Source organism: Alosa sapidissima, chromosome 10, assembly GCF_018492685.1.
Source record: "Alosa sapidissima isolate fAloSap1 chromosome 10, fAloSap1.pri, whole genome shotgun sequence".
NCBI lineage: Eukaryota > Metazoa > Chordata > Actinopteri > Clupeiformes > Clupeidae > Alosa > Alosa sapidissima.
The window spans coordinates 26,711,446-26,738,239 of record NC_055966.1 but is presented as its reverse complement, the minus strand read 5'-3'; the positions used below and the strand labels follow the sequence as shown (position 1 = coordinate 26,738,239).

The following is a 26,794-nucleotide window of genomic DNA, read 5'->3' as shown; positions in this document are numbered from 1 at the left end:
GCCTAGCCCTAGGCTATTCAACTTAACGTTAGAGTTCTAACCACGTCATAAGCACGGGAACCGCCCACATAACACTGAAGGTGTGGCGAGGTTACCTGAGACGAGGTGTTTTCAACCAGGAAGCTATCATACGATCACACGACCAAATAGCCCAATATCAATTGTGAACTTTTGAATCTTATTTATTCCGGGCTTAACATGAAGAAAGAACTTACACGACTTTTCAAGGCAGCCTGCTTTCTTCTTTTATTTGGAGTATTTGCATCCCCAGTCTGGAGTGTAACAGGTAAGCATGACGTTGATATTCAGTTTCAGTTCAGTGTGGGTCTCTTATTATCCAAATAGACCAGGCTAGCTAGCTAGCTCATATAGTGTTTGATATCTTTCAAAAAAACGTACAGACATAAAGTTGCCGAAATAGGCTTACGCTAAAACGTAGTCTATGCTGAAACTTTAGTCCGAGTTTAGGTTTGTTAGGCCTACCCCAACACTGGACACCAGAACTGCACGTAGACAGCATTACCTACGCAGATTTACATTACAGTAGACTACAATCTATTTACAAAGATTAGCCTAGGCCTATACATCACTCATTTGGGCCTGTAGACTGTCCAATAGGCTCCCAATAGATAACAACAACCCATCCTCTCCCAGGGTAAGACTAAAGATCTGGGTATACAATTATCCCATTATATTTAATTGTGTATATGGGACGTTTGGGACCCTGCTCTGCCCTGTCCAGCTTGTTTGGAGGGGGGGGGGGGTTGTTTGTTTTCTGTTTTCAACAATGTGCAATCTGTAATCCTGCTTCAAGCCACACTAATGGTATCGTCCATAAAGTGTTACTGTCGTTTGCACAGTGTCAGCAAACATTGGCAGGTGTCCTCTTGTGTCCAGGCAACAGCACAGGCAAAGGCCACTGGCTTTATTTACACAAAGTTGTCTTTACGTATCCACCAAAATCTTTTTCAAACCCTCCAAACCTTCACACATCCATTAACGAGTTTCATATGGCACCCATACATGCTTAAATACAACCTGTTTTCTGTCAAATAGATAGGCTGTGTGGAGGTTTAAGTCATAAGCAAATAAGGAAGAACACGAGAGGTGGCTTTTGTTTGCTCGGGCCTAAATTAAACACAGGGATGTCACCTATAGGTTATCAAAGTCTCACTGTCATGTAGCTAACACTCACACAAACCCAAATAGCCTCAGGACAATTTAACTTCTGTGGGTGAATGAGCACGTCAGAGTGACTAAGTCTTCCAGCTCCTGGGTGCACCAGCATAACTGTACCTGGAACTTTAATCCACAAGAAGCATTTGGTTTTAAATGATCCACAAACTATCTGTAGGGTATGCCAAACCTTGCAACCACCAGCAAACCTTATTAGCACTGCTAGAAGCTTGTTAAGATGCTAACTGGTGTCTTTTGGTGATATTGGGACAAATATTGTTATGACAGGTTAAAGGTTTTCTTTCATTTTTGAAGTGTGTTCCAGCCTGGAACACAGAAGTGCACAGTGCGTATCCTGCATGGCTGGTGGGAATGACGCGCGTGTTTTTCTGTTCTTCACATGACTTATCATCAAAATTTTAGAAAATTAGATTTTGACGATGATCCCAAAAACTAGTTGCCTGATAAAAGCATTCCTCAAAAAGTGGCAGCTTGTTGCAAAGTGTTGCTTTAAAATCATTGCTTGTTAAATCACATTGCTTTAGTTTCTCATGAGCCGCCATTTGTTCTCTCGCCAGACAGTCATAAATTGACCCTGGCTGTTCATCCTGGCACCGTGGTAAATATTAACAGGACCGAGGCGTCGGGGTCCAAATGCACAGTGTGTGTTGGAGAGGGCAGCAAGATGTCGTGCCAGCCGTGGGCAGCCCTGGCGGAGGCGGGCAAAGTCTCGGTGACGTTCACCTGCACTAATCCCTGGGATGTTTTTATTGTGGAGATCATCAAGAAGATCGGTGAGCAAATTTAGCCAAACAAAAGAATCATTGAATAAACCTCCATGTGTGTGGGCTGTTGGGCATTTGTATACAGTGAAAATCATACTTAACTCATATTAAACCCTGCAATGCATCATTAAGAGGGTTGTGCAGCCTAAGCCTAAAGGTGATGATACATGGTCATTTCTTGGGCAATGTCGATGGGCAACCACATAGCCAGTTCCATGTATTGTGGTTGGATGAGCATAACACTTTGCTCAATATCAATGGCAACGTGCCAGAACCACATTATTCAGGACCATTGACCTGCAACATTGCTCAAAAAATGCCTTTTGTATCATCAGCGTTAATGTGTGTGTAGAAGCCAGGAACAACTCCTGACATATTATTGACTTGTAGATTATTGATTTATAACAATGATGTTTTCATCCACATGCTTAAGGTACCATGCTGCTGTTGACTTCCACTGAAGTACCTAAATTAGTGCAAATAGTTGAAGTAATAAGTTGTGAGACAACTCAGTGTCAACCCTTTCATCACACCCCCCTGCTTCATTCTCTTTTAGAATGTAAAGCAAAGCCCTGCAAGCACCTTGTCATGCCAACGGACTCCCAGCCTCTCTTTGAGTTTAACCGGACGTTCCACTGGTGTCTGAGGGCTCCTGTGAGGATGACCTTCCATGTGGATTTCAGCAAGATGGGCCTGACTCAGATAGCTCCCTCAGAGACCTGTCCCGATGGACACACGTACAGCCTCGTCGCTCTAGAGACAACAAAGAACGTCCAACTTGGGTCGTTTTGTGCGAGCGGCACCATCTCTGGGATTCAGATCTTGAACGGTGGAAAGGTGGTCCTAATGGTGCCTGGCAGGCAGAAGCTGGAGGCCAAGGATGTCAATGTGTTTTGGGGAGAGGACATCAAATGTGAGTGAGTGGGGTGGAAAAGAACATTTCAAATGGGGTCGGTGTGGAAGTTTAGGGTCCCTGAGGTCCTGTTTATAATGCTTTTGTCATTTTGGATGGAACATTTTTTTTGAGGGCAGCCAATAATGGTAATGCTTATATGAGCAGTGGTTTCCAAATTCAAATTAAGTCAAAAGTGTTGAATCTAACTTTCATTAAAAGCACAGCTCTAATCATACCTATGGTTTTTAGAAACCTAGCTGATTGGGACAACATTTGTCAATTTACTTTTTAACTAATTTTTAACTTTTGTGTATTCCAAAGAAGGATTAAAGCATAATTGGATGAGTCCTTTAAAAGAAGCCATTTGATGAATGTATGTTGCCCAGTTTTGTGCCTTCAGGTTTTGTTTTTTTGCATTAAACTGTAGTTCTAGACATTTCAAGGAACCCACCCAGATACAATTTGAATCAGTTGCTTGGATCCATAGACTGAATCTCCCAATCCTCGCTTTGAAATATTTGTGTTGTTAAATAAATGTCTCCGTATGTTCCAGCTCTTGCCATTGTGAATGTGGGGCTGCCAAGTGACCAGTCATCGCAAGAGTTCTTCTCTCCAGACTATCCGTCAAGTTTCCCCGACGACGACCTCATGACGTGGAATTTCAACGTGCCTAGTGGCCACGAAGCCACGGTGCAATTCCTGGACTACTCAGAGCCACGCTGTCTTAAGAAGGAGCCCGGTGCCGAGTACAAGTACGAAGACCTGACGGTGGTAAGGAAGCTGTCGGACAAGCAGCCCACAGGGGAGGAGGGCTCCTTCGCGCTCTCGCTGCGGAACTGCGAGATGGATGTGGTGCGCTCGCGGGCCGAGGCGCTCGGGCTGACGCTACACTTCCGCGTCTCCTCCATCAGGACGGGCAGCGAAGGTGCATCTCCAATCTCTTCCTCAGTCCCTCCTCTCTTCACCTGGTGTCGCACTGTTTTATTATAGTTTCACACGAACACTCTCAAGTAACCATTGTAACCTTTAAGAGCAATGTGGTTAAAGAAAGCTATTTTCTCCTTTCATCATGTGTATCCTATTTTTTCCTTTTATCAGATGTATCCTTTCATAGTTCTCAGTGCCTCCATGGTCCACATTTATATTAAAATTGACAGATATTTTTAAATGTTTACACATTCTAAACATGTGTAAACACTGTAAAGCAGTTCTCGAGAGTTTGGTCAATGCTCTTTTGTAAAGGCACTGTATGAGATGCAACTATCAATTCAACGGAACGTAATTAAATGGTTATGGAGTTATGGCTTACTGCATGTACAACATTGTATCACATCCTTGATAGTGTCTGGGACAGACTCGATTGAGTTTGAGTTGCCTGGAGGTTGCCTGGAAGATGACTGGAGGTTGACTGGAGGTTGACTGGAGGTTGACTGGAGGTTGACTGGAGGTTGAGTGGAGTCTACTGGAGTCTGAGGACCAAGTCTTGGGTTGATCTGAGCCAGATCTGCACCAGACAATTGAATTGAATTGAGTGTAATTACATAGAATTGAATGGACTGTAATGTGGTAAAATGTCTTGTCTACCACAGTGTAACACTTCCTTGGCAGTGTCTGAGTCTGGTTCACAGCCCAGATCAGGGGTGGCTTTTAAAGACCTGCGTCTTTTAGGCCCTGTTTCCGTTGGTTTTAAAATGCTTCCTTGGCATTATTATTCCTCTGCTTATTAGTGGACAGCCTGAACACGTCACTGTTTACACCTGAGTCTGTCATGCATCACCAAGGCTTTCAGCTGACTTCTTGTGTTAGGATTTCACTCCTGCCTTCAGCAGACTTTATTACCGCCTACCGACTCATGTTGGGGCCACATCGGGACACATTAGTGTTTACACTACAAAAGATATTTGGTCAGATGCCCCACAAGCCACCTCAGCAAATGGTTTGAGTAATCGGATCACAATGCGTCTTTGTAGTCATTTGCAGTTGTATTTAGTGCTGTCCACTTGTGATCCCAGACACTTGTGTAAGCTTTTTTATGAAGAGGGAGGTTGGTTGAGGAAGTCAAGTCTGGTGTCGTAATGATGGAACATCCCAGCAGCCTGTCTCTGACTGATTAACTGGCATACCACTCATATGTGACGCCTACAGGAAAACACTGAGGAGGACTTCAAGATTCAAGTTGACTTACAAATTCTTTGTAAGACTTGACCACTGTTGAGGAAACATTTTTATTGAATGATTTATGTTTGAGTCATGTCATGTTGTCTTGTGTTTGTGTTCTTCAGAGACGTGCATTGTGGATCTTTCTAAGGAGAGCAGTCTGTCTGTGCATATTGCGAAAAAAGGGACTGATTCCAGCTGTAAACTGAAATTAGACAGCATCTCTGTGGAGAGTATCATTGTTCCCCCTGGAAAGAAGTCTATCCTGTCTTTCAGGGACTGCCCAGAAGAAGACCTGCTGTTGACCATCAACAAAACTATAGGTAGTTTTGTACTGAGAGTACTAGTAATGATGATAGTCACTTGGAACACACCTTCCTTTTTAAAAGAAAACACATTATATTATATTTCTAATATATATTAGAAAACCATATTATGCTGTTTATCTCTTTCCTTTTAATCTTATTTTAACCTTGTGTGAGGAGCCTGAAGTCGATATTCACAAATATAACAGATGTAATTGAACTGAATCGAGAAATTTGAAAGCATGTCGTCTCTCTCTGTGTGTTGTCAGGCTGTCAGCAGCTGCGGGACTGCCCCTCTCGTCCGGTTCCTCTGATCGTTCCATCCCTTGAGAGGTGTCTGCCCCAGTCTCTGAATACGGTCCACTGGAACCTCCAAGCCCCAGAACATGGTGCAGTCGAGCTGTGGGCCTATGTGGGCAACCTCCAGCAGTCACTGCCCGGGCAGGAATGCAACAGCAGCGTCCAGTTCAGCGTCGCCAAGAGCGACGGCACGGCCATTGGACAGTTCTGCCCCGGGGGCATCATATCCGAGGTGCAGGTCCACGGCAACATCACGGTCAGCGCCTCGCCCGGGAATGACCTGTTCCTCAGGCGGACTTTCCAGACCTTCTTCAAGGTGTCCTTCGCCAAAGAGATCACAGGTAGATGGAATGTCTGACTTCCACTGCACATGTTTTATAATAATATTTAGCAACTTTCTGCCCAGTGTTTTATAAGCCTATATCTTTTTTAAAGAATATTCACTTGTTTAAATTGTTTAAACTCTACATGTTAAGTTAGAGAAATGTAGACAAATGAATTATAGTAGTGTAGTTTGTCTGAGCTTGTGTCACTTGCAATGGTTTCATTTAAATCCTCAAGAGGGCAGAAATGGTATATGAACATAACAACACAAGAACATGTCTAAATATTGGATTGTTTTCTGCTCATCACACAACTAACTACTCACGTGTTGAGCAGTTCCTGACCTCTCGTCTCGTACACAGAGACCTACATATTCCACATCGCTCCTATGAAGGACGTGACCAGCGTGCTGGCGTCTCCTGGCTGGCCGGGGGGAATGAAGCCATACTCCACGGCCTCCTGGATCGCCACCGTCCCCGCCACGCTGGAGGTCCACCTGAGCTTCACCAAGGTCAGCCAGCCCAAGTGCAGCGTGCGGCACACGAGCATCCAGGTGCAGACGCTGGGCTCGCGGGAGGAGATGTACAGCCGACGGGAGGACGAGGTGGGCGACAGCGAGATCGTCATCCCCGAGAGCTTCTACCTCAACATGTCCAACTGCCTGCCTGAGAAGAACTCCTTCAGCGTCATGGCTGAGATCACACCCATGAAACCTAGAAGTATGACAGCCTGGTCTGCCTTCCCTCTTATAGTTTGTGATGATAATACAAGGAGGAGGAGGATGATTACTATTATTATTTAATTATAGTGTATTGTTTTTTTTAACTGATGTTATTGTTATTAGTTATTACATACTTGATATTTGTTATGTGATGTATGTGTAATAATATTTGTTATTTGATATGTTCAAATAGCGCAACATTCTCTGTTAATGATATGCGTATAATGGAATGACCTAAGTGGAAAAAGTGAAGTGACTCATGTCCTGTCTGTGAAGTGGCTTTCTAAAGTGTGTTGGGTGTGTGTGTGTGTGTGTGTGTGTGTGCTCCATCAGGATTGCTCCTGATTATCATCGTGGCGGTGGTGGGAGTGCTGCTCATGGGAATGATCATAGCTTTGGTGGCAGTCTGCGTGGTGATCAGGTGAGGCTCTGTCCTGTACATAAATCCCCTCTGTACACACACACACTCACATTTTACAGATGTTCACATTTTGCAGTATACAGCAACACCGCATATGAATGTAAGTTAGGTCTTATTGATTTCACTTCATACTTGTCCTGTCATTACACTTAAAGTTAGATGTTAAAGGAGAATTCCAGTGTGATATTGACCTAAAGTGTATTGAAACATGATACCGAGTGTGAACGTACGTAAAAATAATTCAGTGGAAATGCATGGATTCCAGTTGCTGCTACTGGAAGAAACTGGAATCCATGCATTTCCACTGAATTATTTTTGGAATCTGATCCCTTATCATACCTGTTCATTCTTACTCGTTGCACGACTTATCTTGACTAAATTCAAGATGGCTGCAAACGCTAAACTTCGTGAAGATACTGTCTATATAAATCGTCTTGTAAGTAAACTACCAGTGCTTTTTCAAAGTTCTCAATGTCTCGTTTTAAATGTCAGGGCCCTCGGAAGTCTACCAATGAAGTGTGGAGATACATTGAGCCTCGTAAATGGGTGTAAAACAGTGATTTATTTGCATGGCTAGCCCGATGCCGAAGCACCACTATTGAAAAAGCTGTTGGTAGCATCGGCTAACTAGCGCCAGATTTTGGAGTGCAGGGGACAAGCCGAGATGGGCTATGAGACATACGTTCACACTCGGTATCATGTTTCAATACACTTTAGGTCAATATCACACCGGAATTCTCCTTTAACTGCAGTCAATTAAATTCAGCTTTATTTATATAGCGCCATGACCTATAAATATGTCTCAAGGCACTTTACAGAGCACAGTGCAGTGCAGCTGCAAATCAGTAATCCGTTGAACTTAAAGGCACTCTAAGCGATGCTGGGTAACGTCACTTCTGTTGACGTTCAAACAAAACAGAAAGCTAGCTCGCTACTTCCTCCCCCATCCTCATGTGCAATTGAAACTCTCCTAAACGCACATCTTGTTGGTGATTTGCTTGTTGGTGAGTTATGTTTTAATGGGCAAGGTTTGCCCAAGTTGTTTTGTGGGGTTGTCCACAGAGATCGTGTTTTTTTACAGTGTATTCAGGACACCGGCAGCTAGTGGATGGTGAGGTGATGTTTGCTGTAAAGGACAAATAATGTTTTAGCCTAAAAAACGTATGACATCGCTTAGAGCACCTTTAATCAGAGCAATGAAATCGTACTGAATGAAATGCAATGTGCTGCTATTGACTGCTGAGCAGGAAGAAGAAGAAGCAGCTGGCCCAGCAGGTGTCCATCTACAACCCCAATGGCCACAGTTTCCTGCCCGGCCTTCACGGGTTGCCCAAAACCGTGGACAACGACGACGACGTGCACATCTACGACTACATCGAGGACACGCTGGTGTATGGCCACCTTCTACGGGACGAGTCGAAGATGGATGAGTACGGGAAGCCCGCAGTGGACACGTACCAGCCCTTCAACGGCCCTACGGACACCATGCCCCTCAAAGACCCTGAGCCCCTCAGTGGGGAACCCAACGGGGACGCGGACACCGAGGTGGGGGTGTACAGGCCCTTTGTACCCCCTGCTGAGACGGCTGCGCCAGCCTCCAGACCAGCAGCCGCCCAGGAGGGCACAGACTCTCAGTTGGGAGAGAGACTGATGGAGAAGGAGTTGTACTCATCAGGGGGTGGGGAAGGGGGAAGCGATGCACCCCTCTCTCCCTGCTCAGAGGTGCTGGGCCCATGGATATAAAGAGTCCGACAGAGAAACGTGAGTGAAACTTGCTGCGTTTGTTTTTCTTATTTCCTGTGCCCTCTCTGTGTGTCATTTTGCGAGCTCATGTCAAGTCACGCTTATGTCAAGTCACACTGGAAAATGCTGCTTGTCAGCAGGACGAGCACACAAGTCTGGACCTGACACCTGAAGACATTAGCTCCTCGTGAGTTTCAACAAGTCAGAAAGATTTGTTTCTTGTTTGCCTTGTTTGTCCAGGGACATTTTCTAGGAAACAGGAGCCTGAAAATCTGAAAATTCAGGACAAAGATCAGGAACTAAGCCATATATTTTTACAACTGTGTTTTTTTTTTTAAAGCACCTCAAAAGTTCTGGTGGGGCTGGGGAACTTTATCTCAATTGCCCTCATACCTACAAAAACTCTGAAATTAGCCAAATATGCAAGCTATACTACACAGAAACAAGAGAAAAGTGCCTTTTTTTGATTATAAGTATGTGTGCTAGTAATTTAATTCATGTCTGACTAAATGTTTTGTGCCTTTAATGACAATTCCAAAGTTTTGGAAAGGTTTTGTTTCAATTTTAGTTCGTAGGACTTTAGAGGACACTGTATTTGTAAAATGAACCTAAAAATCTAGCTTTTAGGTTCATCAATATCACCAGGATGAATGGCTTTTCTGACCCTTCTACAGCAGCCTGGAGGTCAAGTCCGAGACCCAGAGAGGCCACACTGCCAGCCACACAAGTTGAGCATTACCAGACTTCTGTAATATTCTAATATTATGACTAGCATGAGTGGGACCTTTAGTCATGGCATAAGGCTATAGCTATGCTGTCTGGCTTCACACTCTATAGGGTCATTGAATGGTGTTTGTTAGTCATCAGTTTCCTCTTAAGGGGCACTGAGTGTGTGTGAGCGTGCGCTAACACACACACACACACACACACACACACACACACACACACACACACACACACAGACAGAGAGAGAGAGAGAATGAAACTTTCAACTACTTCAAGGAACTACTGCACCCTGCAAATTACAATCTGTTGCTAGCATTGTTCAATTCAGGATAATCAAGGAAATGGCTAAATAAGTTTCAACTGTTACTCCCTCCATTTAGAAAGATGGGGATCAGCTTAGTGTTCAGCGAAGCATGATTTGGATGATAGAGATGCTGGAATTCTCCAGAAATGAGGTCGGATTTGAACAGCAGCTGCATAGTGCCATATCAGATTATGTGCAACCCAATTCAAGCCTGGTGTTGCATAAGCGTATATAAAACGCGTTCAGTTACGGAGGATTGAGAGGAGAATTTGTATTCTGCTGGAAAGAAAGTTAATGTGTTCGTTGCATGATGTTTTTGTTGCATGATGAAATGCATGGTTGTTTTTGTTCAGTTTTTTTTTTCTGCGTTGATAGCCTTCACATGGTACCTCGCTCCGAATTCTGTATATAGACATATTTGTTTTATACACTATTAAGTTTTAAAATGTTTTAGTACATGTTTTAAAGTTAATATAACTATTCTTGATACTGTGAGTTGACTGAAATACAAATGCACGTGGCCAAACATACAAGTTGAAGGCAAGTTTTTGCTTTTATCTGCATTGGACAATTATTATAGAAAACTCACTCAGCAAAACAAATATTCCATGCTGTGTTGCGGTTTTATTGAAAATGTTACTTACATCATTCAAGACAACATATGGTTTGTTAAACATTTGTTTTTTCTTTAAAATAATAAAGAAATTGCATGCAGACAGATCCTTCTGTTTCCCACATGATGCATAATAGTGATTACTCTTTATTCGGTGGCCTGCTCATCAACAGCTTTCTTCACAAGTCTAGTTCTGCACCCCCTCATATAATACTAGTCTCCATCACCCACACAGGCATGTAACATTTCATCTGTTGGAGCACTCTTATGCTTGATCGCTTATCCAATCTTTATTCTTCAAAATCAAATAAAGGTGAAGCAAAATACTGTAGTAGTATAGTATAGTTTTAACCAACAATATACCATGCTTGAACTCTACATATTCTCAATGCACCGATACTGATAATATACTGTATGAACTTGCGGTGGTTAAGTCAGTGAACCGAGGTGGCCTAGTAAGGTCACACTATATTAAATTCGCACACAAAGGCTCTTTCAGCCCGACAGCTCTCGTCAAACCATCTCCCGGTGGTGTGGGATAGGGTGGCGCAGTTGTGGGAGCGCCCCCCGTCCGGTTGGTGGGTGATCTCCATCTCCCAGTTTTTAAAGCGCAGCGCGTTGCCGCCCTGGTCCAGCCAAATTCCCTCGGTGACCATGTCGTTGATGCCCAGCCAGATGTGCTCCTCTGCCCCGACGGTCTGCCGGGCGTACTCGTGAAGTTTGTCGTTCTCCGCTCCCGACAGCGGAGTGCTGAGGACCCCTCCCTTGGCCATGCAGGCTTCGTTGGCGGCGTGGAAGTTCTTCTTTGTGGCGTCCGATAAGAAGCACTTGCCGGGGACCTTGATGCCCTTCAGACAGACTGGAGGATGTGGAGGCATGATGTGAATGTTCATGATGAACACCTGCAGACCCAGACTGAGCTCCCATCCCTGGAACTCTGTGGGGCTCCCTCCTAGCCTCTGTCCTTAACTAATGCAACATCTGGACAGGATTAGTCACTTCTCACGCACCCCAGCATTGTTAGAATGCACAACCCTCCTGCATGCTGGGGCAGTTCCAATGTTCTGTATAATAATAAAGACTAAATAATAATGGTGCAATTACTGTAGAAATAACTCTGATTATGGTTATCTGTTCATTACCCATGTGTAGGTGCAGTCTAAACACACACCCGTGTTCATTACCCATGTGTAAGTGCAGTCTAAACACACACCTGTGTTCATTACCCATGTGTAGGTGCAGTCTAAACACACACCCGTGTTCATTACCCATGTGTAGGTGCAGTCTAAACACACACCCGTGTTCATTACCCATGTGTAAGTGCAGTCTAAACACACACCTGTGTTCATTACCCATGTGTAAGTGCAGTCTAAACACACACCTGTGTTCATTACCCATGTGTAGGTGCAGTCTAAACACATACCTGTCTGTAAGGCTTGTTGTTCCTTCAGCAAGTTCAGCTCAATCACAATGTTATCAACCTGCTTCTTCAGCTCCTCAATTGCTACTGAATTAGACCCATCTATGGAGAGTTTAGTGCATTGTGAGAAGACTTAACAGTGGTTACATGTTGTTTTTTTTTGTTTTTTTTAAATTGAAAATGCCATTTTAAAAGTGAAAATTTTAAAGTGAAAAAATGCTCTCTTCTAAAAAGTTGAATTGATAATTTATTCATAGGACAGACCTTGTCAATCTGACTGATAAGAGTGCATTCAAGGGACTGTTATTAACAGCTTGACAACTATAGCAACATAAATGCATATATATTGCAAGGCTGATAAATTAATAAAATGTGTTGTCAAATATGAATCATACCTTTCTTCTTTTTGTTGGAGGACTGCTGGAGAGAGGGATGAGTAATGCAGAGGAGACCGATGATAAACAGCCTCACGTTTCTGGGATGCATAGTCTCGGTTGTAAGAAAAATACAACTCCTCGAAATAGACAGCGTCACAATACTAGGAGCTTGAGACTTCAGAAGTCCTGAGAGCTGCTTGTGTGTAGTCTGAATCTGCGCTATGAGCCCTACCATCCAACGGGGGCACTATTTAGATCTTTAGATAGACAGATGGGAGTTCACTTACACCAGCACGAAAATATGCAAAGCATTTCATCTTGGCCTGTCGATTATCAGAGTAATCTCTGACACATGTGGTTTGATTTCAGAGCTTTTCGTATTGGAAAAATACATATAATTGGTATCTTGAGTTTGAGTTTTGGTCATCATCTGATATAAATTTATAATCTGTAACAAGAGAGATCAGTTCTTTAAGTTGTTGCCATGTCATATTTTAACTCTATTCCAGCTTTGTTCGGGTTATAGTTTAGGTAGTGTTGATGAGCTTCCTTTTAACTTCTGTCCCAGTGGCACTGTTGTAGTTCATGTGTTCTGGCATGAAATAACGGATAAAATAAATGAGGCACTAATAACTTTCTGGCTGATTTGCCAAGATTGTAAATGTGTTAGATCTTGCACAACTAGGATCTGAAATGTATAACACAGTGTACTCAACTGAGGCCAGTTTAAACACTGAGGTAACTTAGGTGCCAAGCTTCAGTCCCAGACCTCTTTTTGTCTGGAAATACCACTTCAACCCTTTCGTCTCTGGAGCAGAGCTGCCAAGTTCTCATGGGAGTCCTCTCTGGACCACATCTGGTTTCTCTCAGCGCTGATCGGCACTGAGACGTGGCAGGGCTTGCATAATTACTGAAATCGCCTACTCGGGGTCAGTCTGAGGTCAGTGCCCTTTACAAAAGTTAAATAGGGGACATAAATACACAAAACACTTTGTTTTGAGAGCTTTAAGCTTTAATGTTACCACATAGCCTTTATTGTCCTTTATACTGGCCAGCAAGGGTTGTCGCCTCTGGATAGGACATTACGGTGACCTCAGGAGAAGACATGTGCCAGAATCAGATATGACCAATGTACAAAACAGTCTTGTGTTGTATAATGACTTATACAGTCATTGGCTGCAACAGTGAGACCTTTGTCTATAGTTTTCACTTTGGTTTCTCATTGTTACTGCAACTAATGAAAGGCTGGCAGAACAACCCCAAATCAGAAAAGGTTGGGACGTTGTGTAAAATGTGAATAAAAAAAACAGAATGTAATAATCTGCAAATCTCTTAAACTCAACTTAGTTGCAAAAAGGATGCAGACAACGTATCAAATGTTGAAAATGACAAATTTGACTATTTCATGGAAAGTATATGTGAAATTTGAATTTGATACCAGCAACATGTTTCAAATAAAGTTGGGTAACAAAATGCTGGAAAAGTTGTGTAATGATAAAAAAAAATAAAAGGAGGAATGTTTCACAAATAATTAGGGTAACTGGCAACAGGATTGGGTATGAAAAAGAGCATCCCAGAGAGGCAGGGTCTCTTAGAAGTAAAGATATAGGAGTATTTATCACTCTGTGTAAGTCTGTGTGCACAAATGATGACACAATGTAATGTTAATGCTTCTTAACATGAAATTGTGAAGTATTTGGGGAGTTTGTCATCGACAGGACATAATATTACTAAAACATTCAGAGAATCCAGAGAAATCTTTGCAAACAAGGGAAAGAGCTGAAAAATAAATTGGATGGCCGTGGTCTTTTGGACCTCAGATGGCACTGCATCAAAACCAGAACTGTTTCCAAACCTGTCATTGTATGGGCAGAAAAACCTCTAATAACCATTGTCTATGTGCACAGTTTGATACTCAGTTCAAAAACTGCAGTAAAAATTGTAACAGCCAAAACAGCAAAATTGTTGAGACATGATACAGAAAGTACCACCGTCTTATCTGGGCCTGAGCTTGTAAAATGGACTGAGGTAACATGGAAAAAGGTCCTCTGGTTAGACCAATCAGAATGTGCCATTCTTTGTCGAAATCATGGACTCATCTGGGCTAAAGAGGAGAGGGTCTATCCAAGTATCCAACCTTTCCAACTTGTTTTAGTGCTCAGTTTGAAACTCAACATCTATGATGGTGTGGAGGAGCATTAGCATCTTGCATGGGCATGGAAATCTTGCACAATTGGCAAAGCACAATCAATTCTGAATGATGTATGCAGGTTTTGAGCAACATATACTGCCATCCAGGCAATGTCTACTCCAGGGAAGGCCTTGAATATTTCAGGAAAACAATGGCAAACTGAATTCTGCACATATTTAAACAGTATTTCTCCATAGAGGAAGAGTCCAGGTGCTAAAACAGCCTGTCTGCAGTCCAGATTTGTCAAATTAAGTGCATCATGGAATGAAAAACATGACTAAGACTACCCCATGTTGAGCATATGAAATTCTATGGGACAACATTTCATTCTCAAAACTCTAGCAACTGGTCCTCTCAGTTCTTAAACATTTACAGAAATTCAAAATTAACATATATTTTCCAAAATGTTTCATTTTCAACATTTGATATGTTGTCTGTGTCCTTTTTACTGCTAGATATGAGTTTACGAGACTTGTTTATTATCACATTCTGTTTTTATTTACATTTTACACAACGTCCCAACTTTTTCTGATTTGGGGTTGTAATATTCAAGCCAAAATGCAAATTTTTAAGTAGTGGGCCTCCTTTGGGTATATAAAAGAATATTCTTTTTGATGTATTAGTAAATATATACAAAAGAACACCACATGTCTGTTTTATGACATTGATTATTTTAATAGTGAATGTTTTTCAATTCTAGTGGCACTATTTCTCTCATATATAAGTAGATTAACTTCTATCATGTGACAGATCACTTCAATGCAATTTTTGTGATAAGCCTGTTTTCCATTAAAAAGATAATACGTACAGTCTTATGGTCACTAGCAGGGACAGATGAAAAGCACCAGAAAAACAACAATAACTTCAAGAAGGTCAGAGAAATAGTTTTAATTGCAATTCAGTTGAAATAATATTTTGGTTTTACACTGAAAATGCAACAAAAAGTTCAAACTGTTTATCAAGTACATAAACCTTAAAATAACAGTGTAAACAAAGATATTAAGGAAACAGGGAGACGACAGGTTTGACACTGTCAAATAAAAATATAAATAAAAATGACACCGAAAGACATAAGTGCACCACATGCCTGAGATAATGCTGTCAAACTGGCTGTATCTAACCTAAATATGAGGGTAGTTTCCCATACATGGATCAAGACTCGTCTTAAATTAAAGGAAAACTTCAGTGAAAAGATTTAGGACTAGGCCCATGTATTAATCCCATGTACTGGAAACTGACCCTCCATTACTGATACAGAGCCCTGACTCAGCTGATTTGACCCAGTCAGGACGTCAGTCAGGTGTTTCCTGAAAGTGTCGTTGAGCAATCACCACCAAAAAGAGAGTGTGCTCAAAATGATAGTCTCTCTAGCAAGAACTATGGTAATTATGCAGCGACACTTTTTTCCTATGCAACGCTACCCAGACCATCACCTCATCCAATTACCGTTACTGAGATACAGTTAAAGCTGCAGTAAGTAGTTTTAGCATTTCTTGCTCAGTGTTGACGGGCTCGGACACAGTAGAAGTCCATCCCTCCCTCCAAGTTTCTGGACGGTTCTGTACTGGTTTATTCCTCGAGCCTGTCTAAAATTAACCTGACTCTCGCCAGATGAATTTCGTTCCGCCTAGCTCCACTCATCCATCTGGGACCAATCCATTGGAGTGTTGCTTTTGATTTAATCAAAAAATGCTTGCATATGATTGAATAAGCCACTTGTCCGTCATCTATTGACGTGCTACTTCAACCACTCACATCGAAGCCAATCCGTGACGCTGATAACAGTCTCACAGTCGCTTCTACGCTATGTCACATCTATGAAACTCCCGCCCTGCGTCCTGATTGGCTGAACCATAAAGTCGGTTGCAGAAATCACTCTCAATGGAAGAGGTCCCAGATGGATGTGAGTGAAGCTAGGCGGAGCTAAGCGGAAAGAAATTCATCTGGCGAGAGTCAGGTTAGTCCAAAATGTCCCCAACTGATAACGCAGCTAAGGAGGGTTCAGGTAGTTATTGTTTCCCTTGGAGCCTCTTTTGTTTGTTATTGCTACCAGAATATTGAGCTAGTTTAGCTTCAGTGTCACAAAGATAATCACTTTCAGAAGATCGTAATCTCTCGGCCTGATACTGCATATTTTGACAGGTTTTGGTGGCTTAGTTATTTAACCACAACATGATTTAATCTCAGTTCGCAATCTGCGGTGTGAGACACACAAAAGGGACGATGCACATCAAGTGAGCATATACATATGCATCCTATATACACATATTCTGTACATTCCCGTAGGCATTCCCTAATGTCCCAGCTGCCCTCTGTAAAGACGAAGGACCGGGTATGTTTCTGTATGTAGGGTAATTAATGATTTAATTTAACCTTTATCATACTACCAAATCAACATTCAATCCTTAGGATTGGAACTGCAACACCCCGAAGACCTAGACCATATGAAGAACCATGGGATCTGATTTAGACTGCCTGATGTTCAGACTGTGGGATGGTAATACAGCATCTAAAAATAAACCTGTTCAGTATCACGGCCTTATTTGCACAAAGAAATCCGCAATTTTGCAGGTGTTTTTTCCCCGTTCTATCAAATACATAATATTGCAGTAGGTAACTTCCTTCACTGACATTATACAGATGCAAAAAATGCAGGAAATGTGACCTGTTCCGGAAAGTTTTGCAGTCTGTTTGCAAACATGATTGTTATAAGGTGAGGTCCTATTAAAATATACAGACTCAGTGCGTAAAGGCCTACTCCGCACAGCAACTGATAGGAAAGGATTCGGATCAGTTCTGATTCTATGCTCTGATTCAGATGGTTGATCGGATCAGAATCATATCTATTCTACACTGAGCTACTTCGGTTTCAACCCTCTACATTCTTCCTATAGTCTACACATAACAGCGGTTGCAAGCCACTTCTGTGAGAATATCTTATAATACATTTTTTACAGTGCTAAGTCTGAATTTTACAATCCATATTTTGTTAATGAAATATATATTACATTTTTATAACATGTTTTCACATAGTAGTTAATTGAATGATTTCCACACCTGCAGTAGGATCATCAGGAAAATGCAATCAATAAAATACAACTTCAAATAAATCAAACTGTATGGTTCCTATGCCACATAAAGGCTGGTCTTGTAACAGCAGACATGAACTCTTCACTGAAGATCCTCAAAGAGTTTGAAATTATATTTATCATACCATAAAATGATGGCGAATGCTGCCTGTATCTCTCTGAGGTATACAAAACAATCATTACAGTTTGGACTAATGCATACAATCACTAAGTAACATGACTGTCTTCTAAATACCTGCAGCAAGGCTAACACAGCCTCACGTGGCCATATAGTAGGACACTATGTTAAGCTTCCAAAAACAACCAGTTAAAACTTTGGTGTTGGACCATGACTGATGTCTGTCACTGACGTGCGTAAGCCTCAATCTAAACACAACTGCCGATGCACTTTCCTGTTTCAATCAATGGCCACATTTTTAGCCCATCACAACTAGTTCTAACTCCTCAAACTCATTCATACTCCTCTTGACATTATTGTTCTCACCCACAATATACCCAAAGTTGTACTTAGTTGTTTGCAAACATACATGCATTGTACTGTGGGATACTGTGAGACTATGATCTAAAAGCCTTGACTCATGTTGTAAATGCCCAAATGCTATGGGCATTAATATTATGGATGCTTAGTGCAAAATGAAAAGCTGAAAATTCCAACCCACAACGACATTTTGAAGTCTGTACAGTATGTACACTGTAGTAAACATGCAAAAGACAAACAAAAATAAAAACACAATAAACCCTTAAGGAAAGGCAAAATCTCATGCATATATAAATAAAGAATGTTTGTATGTTACAAAATTCACAGTGACAAAAAAACCCCCTTCCTGCCATTTTTGAATCCAGAGTGTGTCGTTGTGATGAACTGGTGAGAATGCGTCTGCTTCTATGTCGGGCAGAGCACTGAAAAATAGAAGTAAAGAGCAAACACGTGAAAGGTAGGACTAGGAAACCCCTGCAGTCAGACTTTAGCCCAACTACACTAGAGATAACGAGAGATAACCAATCATGTAGGAGTTGATACTTGGAATCCGCAATCAGCACTACATGTTTGGATCACCTACAAGCTCATGCCTAAATCTGTAAACAAACTTATAAAGTAAAAAAGTGTTTTGTTTTTCACTGAAAATTACTCCAAATATACTTCCATGACTAATGAGGGTTATGCAATGGCCTATTTCTGTAATAATAGAAAGACAGCTGCACCCAGAACATGACTGCCCAGTTGGAATAGGCAAATGAAATTGTGAAGGTGTTAGATGTATGACTGATGATGTGCATGTGTGTGTGTGCCCATGAGGCAGAGATCTATCTGTGATGCGTGCCTTGATGTTAGCTGAGTGGAAAACTTTCCGTGAATAATCTAAATTAGCAAATAACACCTCACTGAATGATTTATAAACAATGTATTAAATGCAGTAGCCTGAAAAGTTATAGGTTCAATTCCCGGCTTCCATTGTTGTGCCCTTGAGCAATGCACATAACCCTGACTCTTGACACATGTAAGTCACTTTGGATATAAGGGTCTGCTAAATGAATACATGTAAATGTAAATGTATGAACTTACTGCATCAGAAATGGGAAGTTTCACATAAAAAATAATAAATGCATCAGCATGGTGGAAAGGTTGGGAGTGAGTGAGTGTTTGGGGGTGGGGGGGGGGACACGACAGGCAAGCTGTGAGGGACCAATAAGTTCAAATGGACACATGGACATTTTAAGACACATCAAGGACTAAGTCTTGCTTATCTCAGGCAACGCAATAAAACATGGTGTCTGCTACTCTATAATCCATGTTTTTCAAACTCAGGCAGTCAGTCTAAAAGCAAGGGGTAGTCTGGATATGAGGCCGTTGGATGAGCTGTGGGATCCTAAGCATACTCTACTGCTAAAATATCAGCAGTGGCAAGGAAGTGAGTTAGCTTTTACAGGACTGTGTTTTAGCCATCATAGGTGTTGTGATGGTGGCGACAGGAAATGACACCGGTCACAGGATGTGACACAGCACAGAAGGCGGGACATTATGAATGCACTACAGCAGAGTGGCAGTGAAGGAGTGCTCTAATCTACCAAGATGGGTGCAACACACACACACACACACACACACACACACACACACACACACACACACACACACACAGAAAGGACGAAAACTGCATCCACGCGTCCCACAAACCTCTCTGTCCGTCTGCTCACACCAAAGCTAGCATGGACAAAATGGCCAGAAGAAGAAGAAGAAGAAGAAAAAGAGGGAAGGGGAAAGAAGAAAATAAAAGGCAGGAAGGAGGAATGCAACACATAAGACACAAGCCTCGCCAGCCAGGACTTACTCTTCATGAGTCAACTGCTAAATGATGCCTCAAACACAAATAGGTATTACATTAAACCAGCAATACAAACAGTTACAGCTATGAGAAGCTGCTTTTATTACAGGCTCAAGGCTTGAGACATGTATCAAAGGAAAACACACATATAAGAATATACAGTCATCGTCCACTCAGATTTGATTCTTAAATCAGATGGACCTACCTTTGAGGATGTAGTCTGTTAGAAGACTTGGCACTTTATCGCTATCATCCCTCATGGCCTGAAGAACTGCACATGAAGAGAGAGACATTGAATAAGGTCTTGTTGTAGTCCATGCATATCACAGTAATAACTGCATAACTGATAAGGATATTTGACAGAAAGCGAAAGAGGCTAAAGTATGCTCACTTTTCGTGAGAATCTGAAGGTCTTCTACTGATGGGGGGCCTCCTTTTCTCTCATAAGGTATCACGGTGGTCAGATACTGAGAAGGAAACAGACAGGGTCATAAAGCAGGAGATAAACAGGGAGCCTACCAGCAGAGAAAAACACAGATCCTTCGTGTAAAGAACCAAAACAAACTGTTTTGTTAATTGTGAGGAAAAAGAAATGACAGAAAGGTATGATGGAAATAGAAAGAGATAGCCACCTGTTTATCCCCGCCCCCAGTCCCAAAAGTTTGTCGGAAACCATTTTGAATGGCAGTAGAGATGCCCTCCATGCTGAAACGCTGAGACAAGAGCAGAAACCAGAGGAGTCAAGGACATGCCAAAAAGGAGAGAGAGAGAGGGAGAGAGAGAGAGAGAGAGAGAGAGAGAGGGGGGGGAGAGAGAGAGAGAGAGAGGGGGAGAGAGAGGGGGGGAGAGAGAGAGAGAGAGGGGGGAGAGAGAGAGAGAGAGAGGGGGGAGAGAGAGAGAGGGAGAGAGAGAGAGAGGAGAGAGAGAGAGAGAGGGGGAGAGAGAGAGAGAGAGAGAGAGAGAGAGGGGGGAGAGAGAGAGAGAGCTAGTGGGGGGGGGGCTAGAGAGAGAGAGGGGGAGAGAATTAGAGAGAGAGAGAGAGAGAGAGAGGGGGGAGAGAGAGAGAGCTAGTGGGGGGGGGGGCTAGAGAGAGAGAGGGGGAGAGAATTAGAGAGAGAGAGAGAGAGAGAGAGAGAGAGGGGGAGGAGAGAGGGGGGAGAGAGAGAGAGCTAGTGGGGGGGGGCTAGAGAGAGAGAGGGGGAGAGAATTAGAGAGAGAGAGAGAGAGAGAGAGGGGGGAGAGAGAGAGGGGGAGAGAGAGAGAGCTAGTGGGGGGGGGGGCTAGAGAGAGAGAGGGGGAGAGAATTAGAGAGAGAGAGAGAGAGAGAGAGGGGGAGAGAGAGAGAGCTAGTGGGGGGGGGCTAGAGAGAGAGAGGGGGAGAGAATTAGAGAGAGAGAGAGAGAGAGAGAGGGGGGGAGAGAGAGAGAGCTAGTGGGGGGGGGGGGGCTAGAGAGAGAGAGGGGGAGAGAATTAGAGAGAGAGAGAGAGAGAGAGAGAGAGAGAGAGAGAGCGACTGACATTCAAAAAGCCCTTTATTTCACCATTATAACAAAGAGTGCGAAGGTGGAGAGACAGAAGGAAGAGGAGGCATTAGGCATTAGGACCCCAGAATAGACGCAGCTGCAGCGTTAACCAAACAGAGTTCCTGACCATGTCTCTGGCTTATTTATACAGTCATAAATAGGTAGGACAGAGAAACATTCACAAGACATACGGCAAGCAATATACAAGCACTGGGCCTTTTCTTTGTGATGTGCAAACACTGAGCCTTCCCTTGTGATGTACTACTGAGGCCTAAATCACAGTGTCCCCTGGGCAGTTTTGTTTTATTTTGCCGCGTCACGTTTGCGTGCAGACTCACTGTTCCCGGTCCGAGTGTCCGGTCAGCGCGGCTGGCGGTGTCGCAACGCCTCCTCCGCGGCCTTTAGCTTCTTCTTCTTCCTCAGGAGCTCGCGGTGTTCCTTCTGCCGGTTCTGCACGTCGATGAGCACCGAGATGAAGCTGTTCTTCACCTCCTTCTCAAAGTCCAGCTCGTCGCGCAGCGCCAGCTGCAGGACCAGCTCCTCTGAGTAGCGCCGGATGGCTGTCTCCACCTCCTCCAGCAGCTCGGTCAGCTCTGACAGGGACAGCGTTCGCACTCCTGCACAGCACACACGGAGAGACAGAGAGAGAGAGAGGTTGGGCGGAGAGGGAGAGAGCTATAATGGTGTCCACTCATCTGACAAACACTGATTCAATTTTAATGCACAAATGAGAGAGAGAGAAGAGAGAGAGAGAGAGAGAGAGAGAGAGAGAGAGGGTTGGGTGGAGAGGGAGAGAGCTATAATGGTATCCACTCATCTGACAAACACTGATTCAATTTTAATGCACAAATGAGAGAGAGAGAAGAGAGAGAGAGAGAGATAAAGAAAAAGCAAGGAAGTAAATTGATAGACAGTGGGAAGGAGGGGAGAGAGAAATCAGACAGAGGAGAGTTACAGAAAGTGAGGTAGACAAAAGCAGTTGAAAGACAGATGATAGCAACAAAGGTTAGATAGATAGATAGATAGATAGATAGATAGATACTTTATTGATCCCCAGGGGAAATTCAAGATGACATTGTAAACACTGTTAACTGTACAAAACTATTCATGAAAACACCTTGGGGACTACAGAGACATGAGACAACATCAACAGAGGAGAATACACACACACACACACACACACACACACACACACACACACACACACACACACACACATGGAGTTGAGGAGTACTCACGTTCCTCATAGCTGTGGCTGGTGCTGGATCTGTGTAATTCCAGAGAGAGCAGAGACAGGTCAGACTGAGACGGGTGCTGCTCAGCATCCAGGTCTAGAGAATCCTGCATCATCTCCTCTATCTCCTCAATAACCTAAAACACACACACACACACACACACATACACACACACATACCCACACACACAAAGTCAACATAAATCACAAACGGAACATTTTAAATTCATAAGATAAATTATTTTTGGACCAATAACTGACTCTTAAACAACTGAATATCTCCAAAGGATACAGAGCCTTTGTTGTTCTGCATTAATACCTGTTCTGCAGTGAACAGTGGCTCATCATGGATGCAGGAGACAATGATGGAGTGCATGTCCATCTGCTCTCTCAGCTCCTCATCGTCTGACAGGTCAAGGTTCACGTTATCCACTCTCTGACACACACACACACACACACACACACAGAGAGAGAGAGAGAGAGACAGAGACAGAGAGAGAGATAGGTTTAAAACAAATCAAAATCTGTACATTATCTGTACATTACTTCAAACCTATGACATCAATCAATCAACCAAGTCAATAAGAGAAAGAAAAAAACAGATAAACAGTGATACATAATACATTTTCAATATGACCACATTCTAGCATTGTTCACGGTCAACACTATGAAATAGATATGTGCAGAATTTGCAAATGATCTGTGTATTAGATGAATGCGATTAGAGCAAAAGCAAGCAGGCATATATTTTAAGACAGTGTGCTTGCTAAGGTAGGCACAGCATACTCACAGATTCTTCATCCAGGTTGAGTGTGGGAAGATGGAGGGAACGGGTCCGAGATTGCGTCCAGTCCACGGGCATGATGTTCCCGTAGTTGTCCGTCAGAGCATTCCAGATCCTGAAGGAGAGGGAATGCTCTTGTCATGTGCAGGTTCCTTCTTAAAGTGCATCATATCACTGCAAATACTTTTTTTTTATTTAAGTATTTGATCAGATTTTCTTCATACAAGCACTGGTCAATTGTACCAGTATTTAATATCTGGGATAGATATATTTTAAAATTTTAGATTAGATTAGATTAGATTCTACTTTATTGTCATTGTGCAGAGTACAAGTACAGAGACAACAAAATGCAGTTAGCATCTAACCAGAAGTGCAAGCCGAAAAGTGCAATGTGAACAGTATAGACAGGTAGTGGAGTATAAACAGTATAAGTCATATTGTGCAGTGTAGACAGCTGGTGTTCTGCGGAGACCACAACCTTGATGGCCACCCGCTTGTTGTCCCTGTCAAAGCAGCCCCATCTTAAACCACACAAAAAAAGTAGTAGGCTAGTGGCCTTATAAAAACAATTTGATAGCCTACCAGGAACTTTAGAGAGGAATACAAAGGAATATAAGTTTGAAATCATAGGCCTAGGGCAAAATTCCAAGGGCTATTTTTTCATTTATTTACTGTTGTATTTATTGTGCTATGTTTTATGAATCACTCATATAATTGCATGTTGCTGTCTATAAACAAACCTCGCTGCCAAGTCGACATGAAGCCACGTGACCACTGATGAATGGCACAGAAATGAACCAGCCATGCCGTTGTTGAGTCTGTGCCATATGCGTCTGCTCCAAATTTGGAGGTTATATTTGACCGCAAACGGCGGTGTTTCCGAAATCCATGTCACAATTAATGAAAGACCAAATGAACGATCAGAGGAAACGATAACATTACGTTTCGCTCTCATTTCAAATGTCGAGCGATAACAGCTATAACATGATCCCAAGGAAAAATGTGATGGAGGCGGTGCCTTATTTTAGGCACGGCTTTAATAACAATGTAACTCCAGCTACTGTGTTACAAAGGGTCTTATTATAGCCTGGTAGGAACCCCATACAAAATATGTTTCAGTTAAAGGCAGCTCTTTCCTCGTAATTGCAGTTGTGTCAACTGAGTAAGTCTAAGTCAAAGTCTATTCGCAATCGGACAGTTTTCCATGTCCCTTCGCTATACTTACTCGTCATTTTTCAGGATAGTTTCCTCGGTGATTGGCCTCACGGGTGCTATATTTTCCGTCTTGGTATTGTAATTTTGGAAACATACTGTCAACTTCTCGTCGAAATCGTTCACCAGGTCCTCCATCGATTTAAAACTACCGATTTCCCCGGAGAAACCGTTATCAAGCTCCGGGAAATCTTCTAAGAGTCCCGTGACATCCTGCACGTTCAGATTAACCCTGTCTAGCCGATGATCCTTTCCGGACACCGTTTTAAATTCGTTAAAATCCTGCCACTCATCATCGAAGTGTGCTAACGGCGCCGCCATAGCTGCAGCGCAGCTCTATCGTCGTTCGGCCCTAATAAATTATGCATGTAGCGCTGGAATGTTCAACTAGGGCATCCTCTCGTGGTGTGATGACGGAGGACGCCCCCACCTTCACGCCCAGCCATTCGGCCTAAATGCACCACTTAGCTTCTAAAATCTATATTAAAAGCATACATCCCTTATCAGTGCAGCTTTGTAGAATTTGTGGTGTGTGTGTGTGTGTGTGTGTGTGTGTGAGAGAGAGAGAAAGAGAGCACCCATGGAAAATTATTTATTATTTCAACAGCATTCCATATCATTTGTTGTAGGCCTATACTGTAGTTATTTAAGAAGGCAAGCCCTTAAACGGAGAATCTTCTGTTGGCTGGAGAGGCAGCAAAACGGGGCTCAGTGGTGCTCTCTGCAGATGGATTGCAGCAGTCCTTTCCTTTCGCCAGCTAACACCACCACGACAAAATGGCATTGCTGTCTCTGAGAAAACAAAAGACATAACTTAGACTACTCTGTTTCATTGAGCAGGATAGCCCACAGCTTTCACATTATCAGAAAATAAACTTTTAAGACACAAAATGTAAGTCAGACTTATGGATTCATCATTTTAGTGATTTTCAAATGATTATTTTATTGTTCAAATCAAAAAACTTCTCTTCAGGCTCAAGACTGACATTCACTTTTGTCAATGTATGTCACCCACTATCAGAACATGCCAGACCGACCAGTGGGTTTGTTTGCTTAATAGAGACACAATTGAGCCTGACGCACCTTATCAAATATGTGCATCTAGTTTCACCTCGGCAGGTGTTTGTCAGATTATTCCAAAGTTGTGCGTTATTACATTGTGTGTCAGTGTTTGTCTGATGGGTGGAGAGAACTGTTGTTGATACCATTACACAATCTCTCTCTCTCACACACACACACACACAGATGCACACATACACAAACACTCCTGAAGCTTAAAGAATTGTGTGTTTAGACTGTTTCAGCCTTTTGTGTGAAGTCTTACCTTTAGGTTGTCTCTGGTATTGCTGCTGGAGCACTCTTCAGGCTCCTCGTAGTTGCTTTTCTGGCAGTTAGTGAGTTCTATCTTAGCATTGATGATGTACTCCGTCCCAGCAATAACCTGCATCAGTGACAAGTTGACTTCAGATTTACAGTATCGACATTGGACCTCTGCCACTTTAGGTTGTTTCAAGCATCTCATTTGATTAAGTATTAAGAGATTCAGTGGACTATAATTTGCCTGTGCATAATCAAGCACATCTCTGACAGAAGATTTTTCTGAACAGAAGACTGAACTCAATTTCTAGTTGTGATATACAATAGCTCAGATGGCAACATACCTGGATCTTTTTGAAATCAAAGCTGAGAAGCTTGTAGAGAAACTCCTCCTTCGAATTGTGATTGTAGACACTCATAGCAAAGTTGGCCGCCTTATCTGCCAGACCCTGGTCCACTTGTGCCCCATATGATGTGAAAAGGGCAGAGGTCAAATAGATGAAGAGTGCGCCCCAAAACTTAGCCATGACACAATCACCCCAGGTGCCTGTCTGTGAACTGCACCTTGACAAGGTTCTGACAAGGGTCTTTGTCTAGGTTTGCTCACGCCCATTGTGTGTGTGTGTGTGTGTGTGTGTGTGTGTGTGTGTGCCTGTGCGTGTGTGTGTGTGCATGTGCATGTGCATGTGCGTGTGCATGCGTGTGTTTGTGTTCTGTAGACTTAACAGGGAGTGAACTACTTGTGTTCTGAACGTGCCGTTTCCAAAGAGTTTGGATTTTATCATCAGATTGGTCACACTCACACCTGTGTTTTCATGCCAGCAGTTCAATAATGCGTCTGAACAAGCATGCAAAA

General features: G+C 42.8%; 4 protein-coding genes across 5 annotated transcripts; 1 reads left to right on the top strand and 3 right to left on the bottom strand.

Annotated features, from left to right (window-relative positions):
- Positions 1-90: 90 nt before the first annotated feature.
- cdcp1a (CUB domain containing protein 1a) lies at positions 91-10,577 on the top strand. Of its 2 annotated transcripts, none has more exons than XM_042106951.1 (9): positions 91-286; positions 1,755-1,970; positions 2,518-2,874; positions 3,410-3,781; positions 5,139-5,336; positions 5,588-5,959; positions 6,305-6,661; positions 6,997-7,084; positions 8,332-10,577. In XM_042106951.1, the coding sequence occupies exons 1-9, from the start codon at positions 199-201 to the stop codon at positions 8,825-8,827; spliced, it is 2,544 nt and encodes an 847-aa protein (XP_041962885.1). In that variant the 5' UTR covers positions 91-198; the 3' UTR covers positions 8,828-10,577. The 2 variants fall into 2 exon arrangements, with proteins under 2 accessions (XP_041962885.1, XP_041962886.1); XM_042106952.1 differs by having other exon boundaries at positions 207-286; positions 1,759-1,970.
- clec3ba (C-type lectin domain family 3, member Ba) lies at positions 10,462-12,497 on the bottom strand. Its single transcript, XM_042106966.1, has 3 exons — positions 12,286-12,497; positions 11,894-11,992; positions 10,462-11,329 (listed from the first exon to the last, which is right to left on the bottom strand). The coding sequence occupies exons 1-3, from the start codon at positions 12,374-12,376 to the stop codon at positions 10,932-10,934; spliced, it is 588 nt and encodes a 195-aa protein (XP_041962900.1). The 5' UTR covers positions 12,377-12,497; the 3' UTR covers positions 10,462-10,931.
- Positions 12,498-16,329: 3,832 nt separating this feature from the next.
- fez2a (fasciculation and elongation protein zeta 2a) lies at positions 16,330-24,990 on the bottom strand. Its single transcript, XM_042106963.1, is given in 10 exon segments — positions 16,330-18,447; positions 20,074-20,139; positions 20,260-20,335; positions 20,501-20,581; positions 21,730-21,780; positions 21,782-22,008; positions 22,630-22,762; positions 22,945-23,061; positions 23,416-23,524; positions 24,635-24,990. Coding segments are annotated over 10 exon segments (1,185 nt in total). The 5' UTR covers positions 24,943-24,990; the 3' UTR covers positions 16,330-18,430.
- A 218-nt stretch (positions 24,991-25,208) lies between these two features.
- LOC121720646 (cystatin-like) lies at positions 25,209-26,601 on the bottom strand. The gene is made up of 3 exons (XM_042106968.1): positions 26,283-26,601; positions 25,946-26,062; positions 25,209-25,413 (listed from the first exon to the last, which is right to left on the bottom strand). Exons 1-3 carry the CDS (start codon positions 26,463-26,465, stop codon positions 25,330-25,332), a joined length of 384 nt encoding a protein of 127 aa, XP_041962902.1. The 5' UTR covers positions 26,466-26,601; the 3' UTR covers positions 25,209-25,329.
- Positions 26,602-26,794: the final 193 nt, after the last annotated feature.